The sequence below is a fragment of the Ursus maritimus genome, unplaced genomic scaffold (assembly GCF_017311325.1).
Source record: "Ursus maritimus isolate PB19 unplaced genomic scaffold, ASM1731132v1 scaffold_18, whole genome shotgun sequence".
Classification (NCBI taxonomy): domain Eukaryota; kingdom Metazoa; phylum Chordata; class Mammalia; order Carnivora; family Ursidae; genus Ursus; species Ursus maritimus.
The window spans coordinates 12,993,021-13,012,418 of NW_024424230.1; the positions used below are offsets into that span (position 1 = coordinate 12,993,021).

Genomic DNA, 19,398 nt, shown 5'->3' on the forward strand with positions numbered 1-19,398 from the left:
CCATAAGGTAAAATCGAAAATTGTCAAGTGCTGTAATTTTAATGTTGATTGCTACATACCTAAAAGCTGGTTAAATTACAGTTTTATTGAATGCTAACGAATTATTACTCCCCTCCTGCACAGAATTTTTAAAACTCTTTGCTTTCCCAGGCTTATAATTATGGTGACCACATTTTCCATACCCAAAATTAAGACACATGGTCTGACAAAGGATTCTTGTGCCCTTTCGGGGTGTGAGACCACCCATAGTTGGATTTTTTTTTTTTTTTTTTAAGCAGGCTTTCATAGGCAAGCTCTATAAAAATAGAAGTTTGTTAAACAGGCGTGTTTTTAGACTTTTCATTAAAAACGACCATACAAACAGGTATTTTATTTTGTATCTGAATCAACATGTTATATCCTAAAGCACTGTTTTACAGCTGAAGGGTATGTGTTAGCCTATTCATAAGAACACACTGCTGGATCAAGTAATAATACTGCCATTATCCAGGTGTAATAAAAAGGTCCCAAGTGGTCTGCTCCAGGTCTTTAATTTCCCTTTTGAAGATAGAGCTCCTTATTTGACTTTCAAGGTTCAACATTTTTGAAACTTGCAAATGATTACCATTGAGGCATGCCAGCTGTGAGCAATTGTGAGCAGCACTTCTTGAAAAGAGGGTTAAAGCAGTGGATTTTTCTTCCTTGTTCCCCCACCCCACCCCCCACCCCCCGCTGTTATCATCCACGGTTTCTATACATGTAATTTTTTACAACAGGCCGTGTGGATGGATACCAGCTTGGGCTGCCATAGTCCCAGGCACGGGGCTTTTGGACTTCGAGAGATAAATCAGGTCAGTGTCGCTCGTTGAAACACAGTGAAACCAAAGTGTGCTTGAGCAGATATTAAATGACTTTCCCAAAGCCACACAGCTTGTCAGTGGCACAGCCAACTCCTCATCCCCAGCATTCTGACCAATGTGGGTTCCCATTTTCCTGGGGATCATTGCTGACCCATGAGCCCTTGGGACCAGACTTCTCCCATGAATGCTTTGAGGCTGAAGTACCAAAGGATATAGTTGAAGCCACCACTCTCCTTAATAGATGATTTTGAGCCTTTATTTTGTAAGATGGCCACATGTGTAAGTTAATTACCTGAATGCACTTCAGAATAGATCTCTTCCCTCAAAAAATACGGACAAGTCAGCCATGAAGATGATTCATCTTTACATTCAACCTCATGTCACTATAACCACCTATTCATTTATTCAGTGACTCTTTATTGAGCACGTGCTCTAGGGCAGGCACTTGTCTGGGTTCTATAGCTATAGCTTTGAACAGACAAACATTCCAGTCCTTTTGTGGCATATATGCCATTGGATGATGCCAATAAATGTATCCAAAAAATGAGAACTCTCAGCTTGCTCTAAGTTGAGATGACCCTGGGCACAGAAGCTAAGGAAGGAAGAGTGAACTGACGTTTAGTCGATGTCTGCGGCTTTGGCGTGTGCTGTGTTGGATGCCTATGAAAGATGAATATGATTATCACTATGATGAGGTACCAAGGCTTGGGAATGTAATCGATCTTGTTCAAGGTCATGTTAGTAAGGAAATAAATCTACTCTGGTGTCTTCAGGACCATTCTAGATGTGATCATATGCTTTTAGAACCATGTATTTGATGCATGGCCACCTCATGGAAAAATAAGTTGAAAAAACTTAGGGCACATTTTTGCCAATGTTAATAATCAATATCAAGAAATGTCATGTCAGGGGGTGTCTTGGGTGGCTCAGTTGGTTAAGCGTCTGCCTTCAGCTCAGGTCATGATCCTGGAGTCCCAGGATCGAGCTCCCTGCTCCACTGGGAGTCTACTTCTCCCTCTCTTTCTGCCCCACCCCCCGGCTCATGTGCTCGTTCTCACTCTCTCTCTCTCTCTCTCTCAAATAAATAAAATCTTAAAAAAGAGAGAGAGAAATGTCATGTTATTGGACTCACTTGCAATGTCATTTGAAATTTAGCTATTAAGTCCATGTTCCCTTTACCATTTATATCAGTTTATGTTTCTGAATCACAGTATTCAGTATAGTACTCTCTACTTTTATAACAAGCATCTTCCATAGACACCTCACCCCAGATTAGCCATTTGATGACCACAATAACATGTGCTTCTCAGATAACGCATGACCTTTCATTTGGCTCAGAACTTAGTGGTTGACTTTGCTAAAAATAGGTCTTTAATGGTTGAGTGTGACATTCATCACGGGGTACTGATATTCGGGAGTTTCTCTCTTCGTATCATGAAGCAGGCCCATGTATGGCTGCCGAATTAATGAACCTCATTTCTTTGACGAGACACATTAAGCATGTCAAAGATCGTTCCCTGCATTTTTGTCCCTAGAAGTAGTTAACAGGGAAGTATGGAAGCTGCCAGTGCTTGGGAACCCTATCCCTTTGGTGTATCTAAACACAGAGGCTAGACTGGGATGGTATTTCTGGGGAGGAGTGAGAGGCTGGATTAAGTGTGGAAGCTGGGGCATGGTCAAGGGGTGAGGGGAGAAGGTCTTTTGTTGACTTTGGTCTTGACCAAACAAGGGCTGACGAAATGGCACGTGCTGTGGTTGTGGTGTCACGTGCTGACATCATTCCAAGAGCCCAGCTGCTGTCAGTGCTTCTCAGAGCCTCGTTGCTGGCGTGACAGCTGTCAGGGGCTTCAGCTCCTCTCCTCCCTGCAGGCTTTGGTCATCTCTCTAGTTTGGGGTCTTTGTGGAAGAGTTGTGTGTCAGTTTATCTATCACCCGAAATACTTCCCATCATGCTTAGGCCACCATCCAACTTAGAGCTCTTGAGCTCATCTGTTCTCACCTGCCCATGGCTCGCTGGCCACATGGGCTGAATCCCTGATCCTCTCACCCAGCAAGCTCACCCCCCTCTTGGGTCCTTCTACTACCTGTGACCTCTACCTGGATTGCACTCCTCCTCCTCATCCCAGGGCCCCTCCTTCTTGCCTTTCAAATGTTTAAATGTCACTTCCTCGCAGAAGCTCCCCCTGATCACTGGGGCCTTCCCTCTCCTATCTCCCCGCTTTCATTTGCTGGAGATTTTCGTATTATACAGTTGGTGCTTTATGTGTGTATTCTTAGAGCTCCAAGAAAGCAGGGACCATGCCTGTCTTATTTGCCACAACATCTTCAGCCCCTAAAGCACTGAGTACATAGTAGTTAAATGAACAACTGTCAAGTGAAGGAGGAGGCACCCAAATTGTAGGCGACTTAAATGTCAAAAAACCAGATTTTTTTTTTGTGATTTCCCATTTCACCTCAATATTTAGCAATTTCCAATTGGTCAGCGATTAATTAATTTCATACAACAGCCTGTCCTCAGTATCCAGTGCTTTTTTAACCTTTGCAAACTAACTGTCCTAAAACCTTCCTCTCTGGCACCGATTTCAGAATCTCTGCTTAATGCATTAGAAACCTTTCGGGCTTATCCTGAATTCCAAGGCCGGCTTCATTTCTTCAGTAAGCAGCCGCTGTGCACGGATACCCACAGCAAGTGATTTCACAGAAACCTGCTTCAGATACTTAGAGAGAGTTTGATGTATTTCACACACAAAAAAAGCACTTTTTCATTTGAGTAGGTTAGTGATGCTATTGACCTGTTTCTGAATATACTGGAATCTCACTAAAATTTTTCTGGCTAGAAAGTGGAATTCAGTGGAAAATAGGCCTATCATAGACAGATCAAGGGGATTTATGGTTAATAAAATAAAGATTCTCAAAGTGGCTTCATTTTCTGGGGCAGCCCCAAGGTTTCTAGGGCTCAGAAACCATTGCCCAGGACTTGGCCTTCAGAAGGGGAGCCAGGAGAATCCCGTTTTCCCTTGCAGGTGGGAGGGGGGTAGTGGTGGTAGCAGTCTTACTGTCTGAACGTGGGAGGTGAGCTCTGCTTAGTCCTACAGTATTGTTGGTGTCCAGCTTCTAATACTTTATGGAACATGTCTTCGTGCTTGGGGTGAGGGGGGTCTTATTAATTTGGGGAGAAAATGTAGATTGAGTTTCCAAAACTGGTATTTGGAAAACTTTCTGAAAAAAGTTTTTTTAATATATTAGGGTCTGCCTTTGCATGAGCAAATCAAAGAGACCAAACTGTGGCATAGAGTCATCCAGTCAAGCTCTTCATTCCAAACCAATTACTTTTTTGGTCTAACCTCAGTGATGCAGCTGCTAAGCGGGAGATAGTTATTCAGAGCGCGTGTGACAGAGCTGTGTTGGATTCTGACTAGGGAAGTAGTCTTTTTCACATTTTTTATCTTGGGAGGGGGGCATCTCTTCCTTTGCTCAGTTTGAGAGTAGGAGTGACATAAAGACTTAAGTATGGTAAATTCTCTAGTTAGCTAGAAGAGTGAAGTGTTCTGGTTAATTCAACGTTCTGTTTTACCCAGAGGTATCCAAAAGACCACTTCTCTATGGCCAGTGTTTATAGAACTCAAATAGAACAAACTATACGTAATACCAAAACTATACCAAACACCTGTTCATCTCTTTCAATGATCAGAAGATACTTCAGGATCTCACCAAGCCTCAGGTCATCAAGAGAAACAGCAGTTATTGGGATTTGGGGCCAGTAGAAGCCTGGCCTATTACTGCTGGCTGAAAGCGGCACTTGTGTTTCCCAGGGGGAGAGTTGGGGAGGGGTCTGGGTGGGTGGGAAATGAGGGGGAAGGGCTTTGATATCTTCATCGCTGTCACCAGAGGTGAAGGCTGGCCATTTCCCAGGTCTCATCAAGTGATCTGTGAGGCTTTTATTGGGCTTATAAATACTCAGAAATACAGAGACCCTAAAGAGAGATAATGTCTGTGAAGTACCCAGTGGTGAGCCTAACACACGGAGAAACCTTGAGTAAATGCAAGGTAACTTGGATGCGTTTATCTGTGATTTGTTTGGTTTATTGTAGCTTTTTTCTTTTGAGGGCCGGGGAGCTCTTCCTGGCCTCCTTCTTGGCTACAAGGACTTAGATACCTAAGCTAGGAGGAGTAGAAACTTTTCAACCTCTAGTGTTGTTTACATTTCTAAAGGAAGCGTCTACAGATGAGAAATGCAAGAAACTATCATGAAGTAAGGGTAAATATTGAAGGGTAAATATTTAAATCAGTTAAGATTATGACTTCAGGTTGTACCGTCTTCTTTGGGACATGTCTGGAAAGAGAGAGAATTAGGAGAAGCAAGTGTAAAACAGGGTTTTTGGGGGTTTTTCCCTCCACACACCAGTAAAGGAAGGTATATTCTCATGAATTTTTTGGAGGGCAATTTTGACCTCAATTTTGAAAATACTAAGTTTATGTACCCTCTGACTTAGCAATTTCACTCCTAGGGGTTTTTTCCTATATGTATGAAAGGGCATCCATCATAGCATTATTTTTCTTGTTTTTGCAGCAGAAGCATGAAACTAACTGGGGAAGAAAAAGAAATATGTGTGTAGAAGGCTGGCTAAATGATGGTCAATTGATATATGAAATTAAATACAGCTATCAAAAAACATGATAGATGTTCATGAACTCACATAAAAAGATGCTCCAGATCACTGCAGAGTAAAAAAATTGAAGTCTGTATGGAGAGTATGATCTCACAGATGAGAAAAAAAATTAGATACATATATATGCATAGATTTTTCTGGAAGGATGTAAAAATACTGTTCTATTAATATAATATAATTGAATAATTGAGTATTATAAATTAAGATTAATAATTACGACTGAGTAATACAAATTAAGATTAGTTAATGTACCCATATTGTTTATAGTAAAATGGGTACTATTATTTTTAAATTTTTTATTATGTTATGTTAGTCACCATACAGTACATCATTAGTTTTTGATGTAGTGTTTCATGATTCATTGTTTGCATATAACACCCAGTGCACCATGCAATATGTGCCCTCCTTAATGTCCATCACCAGCCTATCCCAATCCCCCACCCCTCTCCCCTCTGAAACCCTCAGTTTGTTTCCCAGAGTCCATAGTCTCTCGTGGTTCAATCCCCCTTCTGTTTACCCCCGCCTTCATTCTTCCCTTCCTTCTCCTACCGATCTCCCTGCTATTTCTTATGTTCCATAAATGAGTGAAACCATATGATAATTGTCTTTCTCTGCTTGACTTATTTCACTTAGCATAATTTACTATTAAAATATTTAAAAGTTAGCTGCTTACATTTGTTAGCTACTTTCTAGTTTGCATTATAATTTGTTTATCACATAAACAATTAAACTTCGGTCCAGCTAAGGGTCATTCATAATTTCCAAATTGATGTTTTTATTGTTTCTCCGATGGTATCAAAGATGTTGGTGATCACACTGGTCATTATTACTGAGCTAGGTGCTAAGCACTTGTACTTATATTTTCTCTAAACCTCACGAAATCCTGAGAGATGATGAAGAGGTGGAGACTGTAATCACCGACTTAAGTTAACTTGCCAAAGTTGTGTAGCCAGGAAGTTTGGGAGCTGGCCCTCAAAGCCGGCCTACTGCCAAAGACCGTGCAATTTCCATATGTCATTCTGCCTGAGATATGGCACTGGTGAGTGAATTTCTCAGAGAGTCTGTTTTGTTGTTGAAACAGATAATTTTGAAAAAGATAGAACACATGCTTTGCTTGTTTGCTATTTTCTTGCTTTCTAGCACATTCCATTCACCATTGTTATTATGTATTCTGTGCTTCACATTTGTCTGAACTCTGAACATATAGCTAGGAAGCTAATGGAAACTTCCCAAGCTCATTTCATCTGCTGGTATTTCCATAGTGGAAATGCCAACCCTGTGTTAGCGGGGCCATGTGGAGCATGCCATCTGAACACTGCTCCAGCCTTCAGTGTTGGACCTGATTCAGATTTGAACGCCATACCGTCGTTTATTTTCTTGAGATAAAGAACAAAGAAAAATAAAAAAAGGAAAAGCTGCTTTTGAAACGTTCAAGTAATGTAATTTTTCTTAGTTGAACTAATTTTAGCCTCAGTCTGGTTTTGATTTGCAAGATTGCCACAGTTCCATAGGGTACACCCGGTGTGGCTGTGTAGAAGTCACAGTAAAAGTCATAGAAAGGCCCTTCCAGGGGTGCCTGGGTGGCTCAGTAGGTTAAGCATCTGACTCTTGGTTTTGGCTCAAGTCATGATCTCAGGGTCATGAGATCAAGCCCTGAGTTGGCTCCACGCCCAGTGCAGGGGTAGGGGGATTCTGCTTGGGATTCTCTCTCTCTCTCCCCCTTTGCCTCTCCTCTCTCGCTCTCAAATAAAAATAAATAAAATCTTTAAAAGAGGGAAGAAAAAAAGAAAGGCCCTTCCAAGCCCCCATCTCCCTTCTTTGCTTTTCTGCTGCCCTTTATCTATTCTTCAATTCAGCTCTTTCCTGAGACCTGGTCTTTAGGTGATCCTGGCATTTTGCAACCTTGTAAGATCAGTGGGGTGGGCAGAGCTACAGGACTGTGCCCACCAAATAGGGAATCCAATCCAGTTTTAGGAAAACCTTTTTTAAACTAAGTCCACAAGAAAAATAATCGAAGTGCCCAGTTATCTGTGAAGAGAGAACAGAATGTGCGGATGCCCAGAGGTAAAAGAGAACTCAGTGCATTTGTGCAGCTGCAAGGCTCCAAGGGCCTGACCTTCTCTTTTGAATGAGGATATTGACTACAGATGAGTTCCTTGACCTTGTTCAAGGTCCATAATATCAGGGTACAGAACCTCCTAGAATAAGCGGCTTTGATTCTCAACATCCCTCCAACACCATTACTGCTTCTGAGGGTGTTTAGGACTCGTATCTCTCGTGGCTGGTCACACCAGTGCCATCGTCCTAAATTCACACTGGCAGATGACACAGCTGGGCATGGAAAAACCTTAGGGACTCCTGTGGAAGGGATAACTGCTGGTTCTTGGACAGGGACTGTTGGCATATCCTTCTTTTAATCTTTTTTGAAGATTTATTTATTTATTTGAGACAGAGAGAGACACAGAGAGAGAGTGAGAGCGTGAGTTGGGGAGGGACAGAGGGAGAAAATCTTAAGCAGACTCCCTGCTGATCTAGGAGCCTGTGGGGCTAGATCTCTCCACCCTGAGCTCATGACCTGAAAGGAAAACCAAGAGTCAGACGCTCAACCGACTGAGCCACCCAGGGGCCCCATATACCCTTTTTAAAACAGGGAAATGCTTAAGGCTGAAGTGTCTGTTTTCAATAATGAAGGTGGATATTCACATGAGGGGAGGACAAAAGGAAACAGAATGCCCCAGCCTTAGGCTAAGCATTTGGGCTATTTTTATGTGTCAGGGACAGAAACATCAAATGACAACTCTTGTTTCATTTCTCTTTATGCATTTGGCACTAAGGCCCACTTCTAAATCTTTAGTTCTATTAACTCCTTACAATACACAAACCTAGTTTTGCAGTAACTCCAGAATTTTGGGCTCTCGTCCGTCCTCCAGCCAGTTAAGGAAACCTTTCTCTGAAGTTCTTTTCCTTATTCTATCTTATCATGTAAGTTTATTTTTTGCCCATGAATATGAAAACCAAAAAGATGAAGACCAAATTTGAAAATGCATGTGTGTCAATGAACTCATCAACCTGAAAAAATAAGAATGATACATATATATATTGGACTTCAGAAAGTCTACCGTGTGAAAAAGGCAATTGTACTTGTAAAATTGTACTGTTTTAAAATAACAGATCTATTCCAGTTCAAGGTCAGTCATAAATGGAATTGTAAAGGATAAGAAATAATACATGGTTACTATTCAGGGACAAGAATGGTTGTATCATGTACAAAATGAATTTAGTTAAAAAAGAACCAGTAAAATGCTACTCTTCTAATTGTCAGCAAATTTCCACTAATTATAAATTAAATATAGTCAGCAAATCCCTTAGATAAAAAAGCTAGTTGAAAATTGAGAATCCTGTAGTAAATATGAAGCATTGTTGGATACATTAGTCACATGTGTGTAATAAAGACAATAAATCGACATAAGTATAGCTATGATGAAATGTGTATAAAGCACTTTGAACTCCACAGAAGTAAGCAAAGTATAAATAGATAGCATGCTCGGGCAGAGAGAAAATCAAGTGCTATTTTAGCACTTGGGCTAGTGATAATTTATTATTCAGGCTCTGCAGCTGAGTCAATGTTTATATGGTGCTTTATATTAACTGAGACAAAAATGGTCCGTACACATCACTGTCTTGGATAGATCACTGAGTGATCAACAGAAACGGCACCAAACAGCCACTCCCCGACAAGCAAGGGATGTATAATGTTTTCAGTATTCATCCTAAAAATCGAAGATGTTCTGAGGATTTTGTCTGATAATAAATATGACTCAAAGAGAGGTGGTGGAGCAAATGTAATGGAAAAAGACTGGAAAGTGGTTAACATTCCAAAGTCAGGGCCCAGATTGCCTGGATTCAAATCCCAGCTGTGTTGACCTCGGGTAAGTCACTTAACTTCTCTGGGCCTGCCTTGTTTTCCTCATCAATAAATGGGGCTAATAATGGTACCTACCCCATAAGGTTGTTGTGACAGTGAAATGGGTTAATACAATAAGGCAGTAAGAAGAGTGTCTGGTACAGAGTGACCATAAGCTTTTCTCCTCCTTTCTCCGGCTGTGTGGATGTTTCTTCATGACCATTTCTTGAGCACCTCCTGTCAGGCCTTTGTTCCCACCCTGCTTAGCCTCGTCTGTACCTTATAAAGTTCAGGCAGTTGAGCATTTGAATCCAGGTCTATTTGACTTCAAGACCCACCCTTTTTATTGTGACACTAAGCTGCTTTTTCCTAGAAATACTTCTTTCAGAAAGCCTTTTGAGATTCACTCCACCCAATTCTGGCTCACTCCTTTATCAGCTTGGGCTATGTCTTTATTTGTGCCATTGACTGTGTTTGATTGTTTCTTATATCTATCTCCCCAACTGAATCCTGTGTTCTTTAAGAGCAGGCATCTCTCATACTCCTTCTGAGGAACGTTTCTGACTGGAAACTCAGTCTAATTATATTAGAATCAGGGATGGCTGAAGGAATAAACAGATCAGAATTTACATAGATGTGAAATTTTCCACGTAGCTAAGGAGTGGAATGGATGCTTGCCCCTCCTTGCACCGTGGAAATTATGCACAGCGTCCAAGCCCTGTGAAACTCTGGTCATTTCTGAATCCAGTCTTCACTCAAGAAAAGTGTCTAAATTCAAGAAGTAGCCACGGAAGGCCTTCAACAATGTGTTGGGCTACCAGCACGGGAGGACTAAGAGCATGACCTCCAAGGGGCTCCTGAGGGTGGCATTGCTTGCAGGATTCACCACATAGAAGGTCTGAACCTCATCACGGCTGCTCAAAGACCTGATTGGTTCATTCCTCAAAGATACATCCATCTCCCAGGGGCTGACTCCCATTGACGGCTCCCTGGACAGGTGTTCAACCTGCAATGCCAGCATATTGATTTGTAAGCAGACACAGATGCTTACCTGCCCCGGCCCATGGTCTCTCTGTGGGTAGATTTTCTTGGGAAGCCAGATGAGCTTCCAAAGTAGCTTGTTGAGCCCCGAATCTGAACACGGGAAGTTAGGAGACTGTGTTGGTGGTCAAGGTAATGGCACCAAGATGATGTCTCACACTTATTCCTAAGAAAAGGAGAAAGGTTGGCATGAACACTGCGAATGTTAGCCTTTCTAGCTTACTGAACAACAGCTGACAAGTCTCTGTTCTTATTGGTGTCGTCATCCCCTGAATACATCCATTGGGATGTAGTCACACCTTTCAGGATCCAGTCCATTCTGTTTCTTTAAGGTGCCTTTTTCTTTCCTGCTCTGACTGCCCCGTATTTGTGCCCGTGTGAGCCCGGACACAGTGCATGTTGGAGCGGCAGGGCCCCGGGGCGAGCTTCCTACACCGTGGAACGGAGGGTTGATGCTCTACGGTGAGCCACCTTCGAAAGAAGCTCAAAGTCGGGCAATAACAGAGGAGTAGAGTTGTTCTTGCTAAAAGAAATTGCACCGCTTGAAGTACACAAGAGATAGGAAAGAGAAGAGAGCAAAGGAATCTCTCCAGCAAATGTTTACTGTTCTAACAGCGCGATTACAGATGTCCGTATGGAGTTCTCAGACATGCTTTTCCCAGGGCCCCACAGAGGGCAATGTCAGGGTCTCCTCTCCCTCTAAACTCCTGCCGCGCATGTGCCCATCCAAACGCCACCCCCTGTCTTCTGTCACCTTTTCAGAGTCGGTTTAATTCTTGATGCCTTTGAAAACCCTCTCATTTAGAAGCTGCTCCAACTCTCCGAGGTACCCGCAGGCACAGCTGAGCTGGCGGCCAAGTGTGGGGCCCCATCTGCAGCTGTCTCTCATGAGGAACAGCTGTCCCAAGCCGAGTGAGTGATGCCTCTGTCCCTAACCATCTCTGTACACCCACCTCCTCGCAGCAAGGGTGCAGTGAACAGGAAGCCTGTGGGATCTGGGACGGGTCCCAAGACACCAGCTCCTACGGAGGGTCCGTTTTCCTCACCTGGGGAGCTGGAGGAGCAGACACGCCCCCTCTGCTTTTCTTCCCTTCTCATTCCTGGCCCACAGCCAAGAACAGGGGTTCCAGGGGGTCTTTTCCAGCACTCCCTGGTGGCTTGCACTCAGGGGACACCCTTGCCCCTTCTGTACCCTGATCTGCCAGCTGGGCGGGCTTCATGTGGAAAGTTCTCCTTGTTAACCTTTCTCAGCCTTTCCTCGTCTGTGGCAAGTAGTGGGTTTAAACTCCACCTTCAGTATGACACGCATTTGCTCATTCAGTGGTGACCTCCATGCACCAGGCTTGGTGCCAAGAGCTCGGATACAGTGCGTGCTTTCCGCAGCAGTACCCTGACTTCTGGGGGGTGCAGAAGCCTCAGCTGTTTTAGTAATGCTCCGTTTCCAGCCTGCTCATTGCTGATGGGCTACAGTCCACGTTATACACAGACTCCTTTTGCAGCGAGTTGTTCTTGTCCTCAGGCAAATGCCCAAGGTAGGAACATGGGGTTTTGTAACAATCTGAAAGACTTCCTGAAGGAAATTGGTGCAAAGCAGAGCTCTATGTAAAATTTTCCATCCTCTGCCACGTCCATGTGTCTGTGCGTGTAACGAAACCAGGGAGCTGGTTTGGAGCATGGGTCAGTAACGCTAGTTTTAAGGTCCCCTTTATGGTGTGGGTCTCACCAGGAGAGCCGAGGGGGCACAGGCACCCCTTGTTTCAAGTGCGTTAAGACGGAGAGAGGCTGTGGTCGCTGCTGTCTTTCCCATTACACAGCTTGTGGCCGTTGCCTGGTCCCCAGCAGAGACCTGCCAAGGCACACCTTGCGCGTTGAGATGTTGGGATTCTCACCACATGTGCTCAGCCAGGATAGCCAGATGTTTTTTCATCTGATACAAGTGTCACTGGAGGCCACCTGGTGCTTTTTCACGGGGCTTTTTTTTACAACAGCAGGCATGTGCTCAACCACCTTCTAGGCCTGGGCATGTCCAGGTGACTTCCTGGTTCTGCAAGCTGCGTCTGGCAGACCTAAAGAAAGCAGGTCTCCGCAATCTTAGCTGCACATGAGGATGACCCAGGAGTGTTTATTTATTTATTCAAGATTTATTTATTTATTTGAGAGAGAAAGAGAAAGCAGCTTACTGACTGTGCATCCCTAGACTCCACAAGTGGAGGAAGAGGGAGAGAAGCAGACTCCCCGCTAAGTGAGGAGCCCAACACGGGGCTCGATCTCATGACCCTGAGATCACGACCTGAGCCGAAATCAAGAGTCAGAAGCTTCACTTACTGAGCTAGCCAGGTGCCCCTTTAGGATCGCCCAGGAGTATTTAAAAATCCTGATGCCCAGGCCACATCCCAGACCAATTCCACCAGTCTCTCTACAGGTGACACTCAACCTCCTGAGTGATGTCACTATGTGAGCAAGACTAAGAGTAGCTTCTCTAAAGAAAGGAGAAAGGGCGAACGCAAAGCAAGACAAGGGAGAAGGACGGAATCAGGACTAAGGGAAGAAACTAAGGGCTGCCTGGGTGTGGTGGAGAGCGGTGGTACAGCCAGCACGCACCAGGAGCTCCCCCACCAGAGGGCCACTTGCCCGCCCAGCCCCTGGGGGGTGAACATGAGAAACCGAGGCAGCCCTGGGATTCAGTTGTGCTAGAAGGCGCACAGCAGATGTGCTGTGCTTTCCAGCAGATGAACAGCTTACTGACTGCGCACAGCAGATGTGCTTGTGCTTTCCAGCAGATGAACAGCTTACTGACTGTGCATCCCTAGACACAGTTCATGTAACCCTCTCTGAGCTGCTGAGTCCTTATCAGTGAAACAGGGATGGTCAGCCCCACCTGTGGGGTTGTGTTGTGGATTTGCTGGAATGACAGTGAAGTTGGGCACATGCCAGGCATTCCGTGATAATAGCTTAATAATATAATTAGAAGAAATTTACTTTTCTGTTTTGATAAAACTTCACCAGCTCTTCTCATCAGTTATTTCTCTCTGCTCTCCTGAAAGGCAGTGGTTCTGAAGTCTTGGTTTAGGAGAGCTGACAAAAAGTAGAGGCCTGGGCTCACAGAAGAGCCCCACGTCTATATTTTTACCAAACTCCTGGGTGATTCTGATATAGCCAACGCCAAGAGCCTTTCTATAAGGGAAAGCCAAATCCTCACCCTCTCTGTAGGGGAGGACGTGGAATGCTCTGTACCTGAGCCTCTCCATCTTCCACTGGTTGCTGCCAACCTCCTAGTTTCCTGAACCTTCTAGTGATGTCCATGAACTTCTGCACCCCAACACGGAAAACAGGGGTTACGAGGCATGTTGGGGCCAGCAGCCACACAGCAGGGTAATTCCACCTTTCATTTACAAGTCAAACTGAGATGAACTCTAAAACTGGCATCCTCCAAATTAGTAACCTCTAGCCAAACAAGGCAAAAATCTCTTCATTTCTGACTAGAGAGGCAAAAATGAGTGTGTCTCTCCCTTTTTGTACTTGATTGCCCTGAAAGTGTCTCGATCATCAGCTATGAGAGTGCAGAATGAAACAAAGCACCATCTCAGTGTTAATATTTATTTTTAAAGACACAAGAAGCCTCTTGGACCAGGCACAGTGAATCAGAGGGTCTACGCACTGACAAGTTTCCATGGGTGTTGTGAGGCTGTTGACCTGCGGGAGCCCACCAGGACCCTCGATGGCTTTACTGCTTATTGTTTTTGTTGTAACTATAATAGGAAAAGAGATGTGTTTTCCCGTGGGAGCAGCTACTGTAGGGGCCCTGCCCCGAAGACCCAGCCCTCTCCGAATGGCTGGAGAGGCAGGGAGCACTGGCGATGGGGCCCCACCACGTGAAGGGTGTCTGCTGACTATCAGTGGGAGAGCCACGGGCTCTGCACTGCAGCGTCAATCCCCGTGGCTTCTTGGAGGCAGAGTTCTCACCAGATCAGCCTAACCACCTAGCTGGCGGATAGCAGTCATTCACAGGACTCTGGTCAGCCTGGGAAAGTGGAAAACACCATGGAGACTGAGCCCAGATGGGGTGGGCAGACAGCCTGCCTCCACCTCCTCTCCAGGGGAGTGAATGCGCCCAAGAAGCCCTGTAGCACAAGGGAGCTGGCACATGTTCTAGCTTCCATTTCACAAAGGGATAGAGGGGATTCCTGCTGCAGTTTTTGCTTGAGGACAAGAATTCCTAGCAACACCAAGGGCTTCTAGAAGCTTTAGGGAGGGATTTCAGTCTCTCTCTTCCCTGCTCTTTACTATTTGGCGAGCAATTTTATACGTGACATTTATCTTCATGCTACTGAAACTCATTTTGCATAACCTGTCAGGGTCTAATAAAATATCTGCTAGGACTCTTTAGGGGATTTGGAAGGGAGAAGAAAGTAGAAAAGGGAAATGAAGGCAGGAAAGTTGCAGAAAAGGAAGACTTTTTAAAAATCCTGTCAAAACCTGTGCTTGCTTGATAGCATAGATTGCCCTCCATGTGCTTCTTCAACTGGGGACCCTGGAGTTCTTTCATGAATGAAGGGGGACATTAAACATTCATCAAAATACCTTTGTGATATGTGTCAAAATATAGAAAGGTCGTCGAGTAAGAAAACAGAAGGGTAAGTGAGTGAACAGTCGAGAATAATGGCACTCACAACAGTAAGGAAATTTCATATCTGTTGAACACCTGCTATGTGCCAGTTTCCTTTCAAAGCACCACGTATGTCAGCTCGTGTAGTCTTCATAAGAACCCTAACCTGTGAGGTGGGCACTGTTAGTGCTCTCCTCTTAAAAAGGAGGACAAGCCAACGATGACAACCTCATGACTTGAATCTAAAGATTAATCACGAAAGATTTCTTCGACGTCGGTGTCCATCCACAGAGCAATGGGAATATTCAGGCCTGGAAATGGCCAGGACGTTGGCTGAGATGCACTCCGTCCCTCGTGTGGGGCCCTCTGTCCCACACCCCAATGGGAACCAAACTCATGGGATAAGAAACTCTTTGGTGTCGCCCATCTTTCCTTGTTTTACAAATGGAGCCAGGAGAGAAGATGTGGAGGGGCATATATATATATATATATATATGTAGCTGGCTCGGGCACTTCTAAAGATTTGGAACCAGGTGAGAGATTCAAGGGCTCTGGAGGGATCCAGAGCTGTCTTCTTGAAGGCAGGGTGTTCTGTGTAGTCTGAGAATCTGGCAAGGGTGCCAAGCCAGGGAGCTTTCTTGCCCCCTCTTTCAGACCCTTTCGTCTTTCCTGCCCATCCCTTGAGAGTTTGTATTCTTTTTCTTTCCCCCACCAACTCCAGCAACTTTGCTGAGCACCTCCCTGGCCCTCAGGAAATGTTCAGACGTGGGTGGACCATTCATCCTCACTCTTGACTGCAGAATCTTTGTGTGTCGAGGGCAGAAAAGTAGGTAAAAACAGCTGCTGGCCCGGCACCCATGCTGTGCCTCTCAGGAAACCTGCTCCGGGATTCCCACGCAGGCTCAAGAATGAAAGCAGAGAACAAGCCAGAATATCCTTGCCGCTTTATTTTACTATTATTTTTAAGTTGCGGACTTGTACTTTTCCATTAATTTTCATTGAGTCAAGGCCCATGACTTTTGCGATCCCCAAATCCTCCGTAAATTCACTGCGACTGGATTTTCCCAGCCCCCACCCGAACCCCTCTCCCTTCCCTGCCTGGGAACCTGCCCTTTAAATTTGACATGGCTAGGATTTTAATCTCTCCTCAAAGGCACAGTGACAATTTCACAACAAAGCAGAGAGTTTGGGTGGTGGGTGGGGGGGGTTGTTTTCTGCTCCCATTAAGAGAGCAACTGTTCTGTCTTTGTCTCGTGGGGCCAGCTCTTGGCACCAGACCGGGGAGACCTCAAACTCGGTGTTGCAACATCCATCAGACCCAAGTGCGTCTGGGCTCCTGGAAGGTGAACTGCAGCTGTTTGGATAAAATTCTAAAATCTTGTTTGTGAGATTCTCAGGCCTTGTTTTACAATCGTTCTTCTTGGCAGAGAAACCAGGAAGTTTTACTTTCCCAGGATCCCAGGCAGGTAATTGTTTTCCCAAACTGCATTTTAATCTCTGATGGAAATGGACATTTTTCATTCTGAGAACCTTCGCCCACATCTATAAACTATTTGTATTCACCCTGAGTTGTTGGGAGAAGCCAGACATCCCTGAGACTCGATTACAGAATGTCCCTCCCTGCCCCTAGACCCATTTCCATCTCTGGTTATAATTTAGGGCTATTTACATTTCTTTTTTGAAGATTTTTTTATTTATTTGCGAGAAAGAGAGAGCATGAGCAGGAGGGGCAGAGGGAGAGGGAGAGAGAATCTCAAGCAGACTCCCCACTGAGCGCAGAGCCCAACAAGGGGCTCGATCTCAGGACCCTGAGATCACAACCAGAGTCAGACACTTAACCGGCTGTGCCACCCAGGAACCCCAGGGTTATTTACATTTCTAAACAGTTATGAGCCTTTTAGTCTTGGAATCTTGGAGTGCTTTCCTATTAAGTGGCTGGCCACGTCCAGCTGGCGGGTGATCTCCTAAGGATGAGAATTGGCAAACTCTGTTACTCGGTGCCATTTGTAAGCAAAGTAGCCGAAGCTGTAACTAGCTGGTAGTTTCTGCCCCAGCCAGGGACTTTCATGGCCCCCAGTCTCCCACTGATTTACCCCGACGCCCCTTGCTTAGAGGACATAGCCCAGAACTAGAACCCCAGTGGCCCCGGTTCTTTCCCACCCCTCCAGCTCACTGGGACTGTCAGCTCAGAGAAGGGGCTAATGACCAGATGGTGCCGTTGAGCGGTGTGCGCATCCCCGAGAAGCTGGCTCGGTGGTGCTGTTCTTTGGAGAAGGATGAGTGAGTTAATTCTCTACCCTCGTCTCCTCCTGGAGATAGGGAGAGCATGCGGCAAGCGCCGCCCACCAGCCCCTCCCTGGTGAATTGTCAGTCTGCACAGGTCAGCTTGCAAGCCTAACTCCTTAGGCTGCTCCAGCCCTCCTCAAGCCACCACCACATCTTACCCCAGAGTCCAAGGCTCTGTTTCTTGAGGGTCATTAGAAACATAAATGCCAAAACACTTGAAGGGAAAAGCCGAACTTGCCATAATGTCTTTGTTACTCATCCACAAATAGCCACCTGTCAAGCCTGGTGCTAGGTTCTCTGACACTGGAGAGGTCAATATCCAGTTTGAAATGTAAGCAAAGATTCCAGTCCAAGGCAGCCTTCAACAAATGCCTGGGGAGGTGGAGGACAGAAATGTGGTGAGGAGGGCCTGTGGGGCCACATGGAACTTGTCTGTGGTCTCCTAGGTGGGCTATTGAGGAAGGCAGGGAGGACGAAGACAGAGCTTTCCAGGCTGAGTGGACAGCATGGAGGGCTCAGGGTGGGCACTCAGAGGACTGCAAGGGGATCCTCTGGTATACTGCCACGGACAGGGCCTCTGCCTGCAATCACACGCCCCAGGTTAGGTGTTTTGGAATTTTTTGGTCACGTGTTCATGTGCTAGTCCTCATTTTGTGGAGAGCTGAATTAGAGGCGATATGCAAAGGTACAGCTGAATAGTTAGCACTTCACCCGCCCTTAGGAAAGTTGTTTGGTCCCTTCTATCTGAGGGGTTCCAGCAATCGACCGAAGTCTGAGTATTCCTGTCCTTGTACATACCTACCACTCACTCACTCACTCATTCACTAACTCATCCATTCATTATTTCACTTATTCATTTACTCACTCAATCAGCAAACATTTCCTGAGCAAGCTCTTCCTCACGCTGGACACTGCGAGGCAGACAAAGTTCCTGTTATGAGCCAACAGCAGGAAGGTTCTAGAACCCTGGTCCCCAGGGGCCTGACCACCCACGTGGGCCCCCTAAGCCTCCCTCACATACTCAGTGGTTCTCTAGTGTCCGAAAGGTGTGAAGAAGGGATGAGAGACCCACCTTTCTCAGGCTGGGTCTCATCTTTATGGAAAATACTGATTAGTCTGCTAGAATTTTATCACTAGGGTTCTCTAAACACTCAATTCTGTTCTCACCACTGCTCCCCATCCTCATAAAGGAATATCCTGTCAGTGGACCATGCAGAATGCTGACAGGAGCAAACTGAATGGCTCGTCTGGGAGGGTACACAACCAAATGTCTGTGTCCATAGTTGGAGCCGAGATCATTTTTTAGCTTTACCTTTCCTTGAAAGTGCCATCCACAGCTGTCACCTCCCTTCCCATCATCCTAAGTCACATCTCTGGTATGAGTGCTTCCCACGTTTCAGGCTTTGAAGATCCTGGCGAAGCTGGTGCCACTGACCAGCCCCAGTTCACTCTGCTCTGAGAGGTACAAGCCCCACCGAAAGGTTGAGAGCAGCGGTCACCTGTACCACAGGCTCTAAAGGTGTGTCTAAGTTGGTAGACTGTTGACTGGTCCCAATAGCTCCATTGTCCCCTGTGGCATGGGCTCCAGGCAAGCTGGGCTCCCTGAGAACATTTCTGGGCACCTGCAGAGTGGGAGGAGGGTCAGAGAATCTGCTTCGAATCTCATCCTAGTGTTTTGGTCTCCAGCTGATTCTGGCCACCTCTCAACTTCTCTGAGCTGAGCATCCTCACCTTTGAGTTTCTTCTTAAACCCATTGGCAAACCAGGTCTAGCACCATTAGGGACCTCAAATAAACTAACCAGGGCTGGAATTCACCTGGGATGGCCCAGGTGCATACCGTGCTGGCTTTTAAATACTTTGAATATGACTCCTAGAAATAATTTGTGTGAGTTTGCACACAGAGTAGGACACTGTTAGCTCCTTTCACCATGGCATTTGCCTGGCTGCCTTTTCCAAGTCAAACTTAGAATACATTCCTTATATACATTTTTTTCATCAGCTGACAAATGAAGAATCTTCAAATTAGCTTCTATCCTTCAAGGCTCAACAAA

At 45.4% G+C, this 19,398-nt stretch overlaps 1 protein-coding gene across 2 annotated transcripts in view; it reads left to right on the plus strand.

The window, feature by feature from the left end:
* The window catches only part of BCL2 (BCL2 apoptosis regulator), a 168,535-nt gene that overhangs the window by 106,410 nt on the left and 42,727 nt on the right, over window positions 1–19,398 (plus strand). Inside the window, exon 3 of one of the 2 annotated variants that reach the window (XM_040632450.1) lies at window positions 756–830. The exons of the other annotated variant lie outside the window; for it this stretch is intronic. Coding sequence (XP_040488384.1) covers window positions 756–830 — 75 coding nt within the window. The remainder of the gene's footprint in view (window positions 1–755; window positions 831–19,398) is intronic. 2 annotated transcript variants of the gene reach the window in all.